Source organism: Equus quagga, chromosome 13 (genome assembly GCF_021613505.1).
Source record: "Equus quagga isolate Etosha38 chromosome 13, UCLA_HA_Equagga_1.0, whole genome shotgun sequence".
NCBI classification, from domain to species: domain Eukaryota; kingdom Metazoa; phylum Chordata; class Mammalia; order Perissodactyla; family Equidae; genus Equus; species Equus quagga.
The window spans coordinates 67,239,459-67,245,458 of record NC_060279.1 but is presented as its reverse complement, the minus strand read 5'-3'; the positions used below and the strand labels follow the sequence as shown (position 1 = coordinate 67,245,458).

The 6,000-nt window shown below is 47.7% G+C and overlaps 1 protein-coding gene across 2 annotated transcripts in view; it reads right to left on the bottom strand.

Moving 5' to 3' along the window:
• ST3GAL2 (ST3 beta-galactoside alpha-2,3-sialyltransferase 2) overlaps positions 1-6,000 on the bottom strand; it is a 50,394-nt gene that overhangs the window by 7,624 nt on the left and 36,770 nt on the right. For both annotated transcript variants that reach the window (XM_046683319.1, XM_046683318.1), the window contains 3 exons: positions 2,691-2,870; positions 1,019-1,064; positions 608-727 (listed from right to left, as the gene is read on the bottom strand). In XM_046683319.1, coding sequence (XP_046539275.1) covers positions 608-727; positions 1,019-1,064; positions 2,691-2,870 — 346 coding nt within the window. The remainder of the gene's footprint in view (positions 1-607; positions 728-1,018; positions 1,065-2,690; positions 2,871-6,000) is intronic.

Sequence of the window (6,000 nt, the reverse complement as noted above, 5' to 3'; positions counted from 1 at the left end):
CAGTTTGGGGGTAGGCTATGACAGCTCTCCAACCCTTGCTAACTTCCTTTTTTTGTTGTTGTTAATGGAGCACTTATATTTGAAAGCTGGTCAAACACCCAGTACCATACACCGAAGAATCTACTGGCCAAAGTGGGTGTGCTGGGCGTGAGCACTACCGTGTATGGCCCAGTAACCCAGCCCGCCAGCGGGATGTGGTTCCTTGAAAGACTAACCCCCATTTTTAACACAGAGTATGCTTGGTGCCCACAACTGTGGGAGACTACCATCCAGCTGAAATTTTAACTACATTGTTTCCATTCTATCTATGTTTATGGTTATTTTTTCTTTCTGGCAAATAATATCAATTATGGAAGTAATATTCTATTTCCTTTTTAAATAAATTTAACTTTTCAATGAAGTGATTTCAGATTTGGTAAAATCATGAAAGTAGTAAGTTTGGGAAGTGCAGATCTATACTTTATAGCCTAGAAACAGGGGGAATCAAAGCCACTTGGATTCTGCCTATAAAAGCACATTCCTCTTGAGGCACGGCTAAGCCCTGAGATGGGCTGACTCCCTCTATTCCATGAGTCCTGCGATTTTACCCCCAGACTGGGCTCCTCACCTCGTCACACACATGCAGGGCAAAGAAGAGCACCAGCATCCCTGTGGAAGGGTACCGCCCATGATGCTCTGTCCACCGGTCATGGATGTACTTGAAGAAGGCTGGGTTGTAGATCTGGACCTGGGAGAATAGGTAACAGACACATGAGGGGCTTTTGGGGCACGGAGACTCAGGCCAGGCTCTGAGCAACTTCTGCCAGTTCCTCCATGCTTGCTAGGGGACCTGTTTGTCCGTGTTCCGTGGTTCCTGCCGCCTCTGTGGGGGGTCAGGCATACTAGCAGATTTGGACTCTGAAGGTTCTGGAAGGGCACTGAGGGACACCTGAGCCACAGGACCAGGGACACCATGAGTCAGGTCTGCACTGTTCCCATTGAGGTGGGGATGAATAAGGAGGAGGAGGAGGGAGCTTACCTTTTCTTTGTCCACTCGAAGGAAGGACTTCACTGGGGCATAGGTGCTACAAGCAGAAAGAAAAATAACACTGAGATGGCTCCATGGGACCCAGGGATGCTTTTCCTCCCGCTCAGGCCTGTGTGATGACAGCCTCACAAGAGGCGCCCCCTGCTTCCAGACTGCTCTTCCATAGCACATCACTGAATACCTTCATCAGCATATCATCAGAAACTTTCAGTGGCTCCCCATGTCCTCCAGGATAAAAGAGGATGTTTTAGACAAGCATGGGAGCCTTCCATAATCCAGCCCCAACTTTTCTTCCCACAACTCTCTGCTGTGAACTCTCCACTTGAGTTCACCGTTCATCTCACACCCACCATGTTTGTGCTCTGACCGCTGCCCACAATGACCCTCTCGCTACTGTTCCCACATTTGGCACAAATCCCTCCTTCCCTATTAGCCAGCCATGGGGCCTGTAACCTACACTTCCTTTTCTAAGTATCTATGGGACTTAAACTCTATAGCACTTATTTTAGCGCTTATGTCTCCCAAACATAAGATAAAATAAAGTAAGGAAACTGTAACTTATACTTCTGTGTTTAAAAAATACATGGTGACAACAGGCAAAAGGTAGAGACAACCCAACTGTCAATTGACAGCTGAATGGATAAATAAAACATGGTATATCCATATAATGGAATACCATTCAGCCTTTAAAAGGAATGAAATCCTGATACATCCTACAACATGGATGAACCCTGAAAACATTATGCTAAGTGAAATAAGCCAGACACAAAAGGACAAACACTATGATTCCACTTATATGAAGTACCTAGAACAGTCAAATCGTAGAGACAGAAAGAATAGTGATTATCAGGGCTAGGGGGAGGGGGAAATGGGAGTCATTGTTCAATGGGTACAGAGCTTCCATTTGAGATGATGAAAAGTTCTGGAGATGGATGGCGGCGATGTTGGCACAACAATGTGAATGTTACTTAATGCTACTGACCTGTGTGGTTAAAATGGTATATTTTATGTTACATATATTTTACCACACACACAAAAATACATCATGAGATACAGAAGCGATTAGTGGTTGCCTAGGGTTGGGGGCTGGGGGTGGAGAGAGTGAGCGTCATGGCTAAGGCGTACAGGCATATCTCTAGATCTTTATCTTTAAAGATCTTCACCTTGAGAATATGAAAGTGTCCTGAAATTAACTGTGATGGTTACACAACTCTGAATATACTAAAAGCCAATGAATTGTACACTTTAAATGTGTGAATTGTATGGTATGAGAATTATATCTCAATAAAGCTGTTAAAAAAATGCTTGGTGTATTGAATTTCCTGAGGTTCCCAGTTGTGACTGGGTACCTGCCTCCAAAGAAAGTTCTCAGAAGGCAGAGCTCCCACAGTCAGGAGCCACCTCCTGGGAAGGAGACCAAAACTAGATTGTCCTTTCTTCACCTTTCCACCACCAGTATGCTGGCTGTCACTATGCAGGAAGCGACACAACAATCTGTGGCCTCAGTTAACCTATCATTTGGGGCCCTTGCAACTATTGCCTCATCAGCCCCTCTTGGCCAAAATATTAAGTAAAAGGACTTCTAAGATCCAGTCCCTGGGAAGACTCCTCCCCAGGTAGTCCTGTCACCCATATTCCACTTCAAGTCAGCAGAGTGGCTCACAATCGGATCTGCCCTGTGGACAGGGCACTGGCAATCCACAGGAGGTCCAGGGCTTTGAAGGGCACCAACACGAAGCTGACATTGGCAGGCAGGTTCTTGGCACTCTCAGGGTACATGAAATGGTGGGTGGTTCGGCTGCCAACATCCTGCTCAAAGCCCACAGTTGGAGCCTGATTCATCCTGCAGGGACAAGAGAGTGATATGAGAAGAAACCGCCCTGGAAACTGATAGGAGATTTTTAGAGGACAATTTGGTGCTAGCCATCAAAATATAAATGGGGGTACACTTTGAGCCAGCAATTCCATTTCTAGAAATCTGTCCTATAAAAATGGCTGCATAAGGGGCTGGCCCCGTGGCCGAGTGGTTAAGTTCACGCGCTCCGCTGCAGGCGGCCCAGTGTTTCGTTGGTTCGAATCCTGGGCGCGGACATGGCACTGCTCATCAAACCACACTGAGGCAGCGTCCCACATACCATAACTAGATGGACCCACAACTACAAATATACAACTGTGTACCGGGGGGCTTTAGGGAGAAAAAGGAAAAAAAAAAAAATGGCTGCATAAGTGTACAAAGACATGCGTACAAAGATATTCACTGTAGTATTATTTATGAATATTATATATGAATAGTATCATAAATAAATACTATTATTTATAATAGTGAAAAGGAGAATCAATTAAACAATAAAGAACTGGTTGATACATTTTGGCACATTCATATAATGGAATACCATGTAGCCATCAGAATGAATGAAGTAGATGTACGTGTGTAAATAAGAAATAAGTCCAAGAGCTATTCATTGAAAAAACCAAGTGCTGTGAGGTATCCTACTTCTTTCCTTTTAATACATGTCTTTTGAATACCTACTATGTGCAGCAGGAGGGAATTACAACACAGAAAAGGAACACTTCAAACTAGATAGTGTGATAACATATTTTGTAAAAAAAAAAAAAGAGAGAGAGAGAAACAGAGAGAAGAAGGAAAGAGAGAGAGAGGGAGGAAGGGAGGGAGGGAGGGAGGGAGTAAAAGAGGGAGGGAAGAAGACAGCCTCTATTCCCCCAGCCCCAGCCACCCTGTCCCTGTAGTTTAAGTTCTTGTCTGCCTTTCCACGCCAAGGCCAAGAGTGATGCCCCAAATTCTGACAGTGCCCACCCTTGGCTGTACCCTGGTGATGTGCAGTGTGGGTCTGTCTCTCCTGCGCTGTCATGGAAGAAGCTGGAAACTCCGCACAGGCTCCCCACCCCCCCTGAGTGTAATAAGCCAAGAGGGTTTCTACTTTTTTTCAATTGGTGCAAAACATAGGATCAATAAAATCAAAGCTCCCTTTTTGGGTGAGCAGCTTAAAAACAGGTGATCCAGCTTTAAACACAAACTTGTTGGTCTTTTCTGCTGTGATACTTTATGAGAACATTCCTGTCTTATGTGGACCACCTTGCAGAATCATGACCACCAAGGTGGGTGACTGTAACCTGGACCTCCACTGGGGACACAGGGATCTGGGAGAGAGAGAGTGAAGTCTCCACATGCTCTCCCAGCTTTTTATGCGTTTTGTAAAACCAGTATGAACATTCCGCATCTTTAAAGTGGCCAGCACCACAGAGCTGGGTGGGTGAAGACCTCTTGTGTCGCGGGGGCTCCCACACTGCCTTCCCTCTGCCCGTCTCCCATTGATGGCACGATGTGATGTGGTAAGAGCATGTTCAGGGAGGCCGCACCCCTGCTGGTCACACTACTGTACCTCCTGCCTTTCCGGTTCCCTTCCCTTGAGGGATTGAAGGGTGTTTGGGGCTGGGAGACTATAAAGCCTGAGAGTGGCCTGATTTGGAGCTAGAGAGTGAGTCTTTATTCTTAGCAGTGTCAGTTCTACTCTGGTGAAGTAGAAGCCTAGAATCTTCTCTGCAGGACCAATTGTGCTCTGGCCCCCAAACAGGGATCCAGACCCTGCCTCCCTCCCCCAAACCTATTTCTTTAGATTAACTGCCCCTCTGCCTCCTGTCCAGGTGCCCCTCTGATCTTCTGCTTTTTAGGGTTCAGAGATATTGTCTCCCAGAGGAGCCAAGAAGCATCCTTTCCCATTCCTCAGTAACAGTTTTCCAGGGCTGCCACAGCTCCACACACAGCATTGGTGTCCTATGGTCACCAGAGCCACAGTCTGGATCTGCCCTCTGCCACATCAGCCCTGGGGTCTGTGAGGAACAGAGCAGGTTGGCGAGGAAGCCTTAACAAAGATGGTATTTCTCAGCTGCCTGGGGTATGGAAGGGGACAGCAGGAGGTGGAAGATGGGATGATGACACTCAAGTTGTCTAGGGCCTGGGCCGGCAGGGGCTGGGGTCAAGGTTCACTCTTCTGAGTACCCAAGAAACAAACCTCATCTCACCTAAGATGGAGAGCCAAGGTGGTCCTGCAGATCAAAGGGGGACACCTGCCCTAGGTTAGCTTCTGAAGACACCCCCACCCCTACACTCCCCCACCCCCAGCCCACACCATCTGCCTTTTCCACTTGTCCACTGAATCAGCAGCCAGAGCTTTCACGAAGTCCCTTCACAGACGTGTCAGCCAGGATCACTGCCTCCCGCTCCTCAGTCAGCCCTGTTGCAGAGCCTCCACCTCCCTCAGGTCCCTCCCGCTTGCTGGGCAGGCGCCAGCTTTCAAAGTCTGAGAATGAATGGAGTAAGAGGTCCAAAAAGATGTTTCGGAGCCTCCAAGGCAAAGGGAAGGAATGTGGCATACTTCTGGGGACAGGATTTTGCTTCGAGGCTCTGATTCACCCTGGAGAAGCCAAGCCCTGGAAAGGGGCCAAAGCAGGATAGAGAGGATGAGCTGGGTCTCTGTGACTTGGAGGAAAAGCATTCTAGCATTCTATCTGTTCCTGGCTGCTTCCAGCTGCCAAAGAAGTACCTGGGGGCAGGGGCACAGGCAGGGTTGACATGCATTCACGCGTAGGGTTTGGCACCTGGCCGCCTAATACCTTTCCTTATTCGTATATTTATGGTGATCCTACAATCTGCCAGATGCTATTCTAGGAGTCATGGATCTATCTGCTGGCCAGTAAAGGCAGGACCAGCTCAACTCCATTTGGAGTTGTCAGCAGGGCTCAGAAGACATATAGGAGGAGGAGGAAGCTGGTTGGGGGGCAGGTGGGTAGAGCCATCATCTCACTGTATCTCAGCTCAGCCCTTCCATGAGGTCTTACGTTGGTCCTGCTTCCCGAAAGGCGGGCCTCCCCACTGGTTCCAAACCAACATATTGCCTATAAGCAGAGTCACCTCCACTGCCATCTGGCTCCTTATACAGATCAGCAAAAAGCCA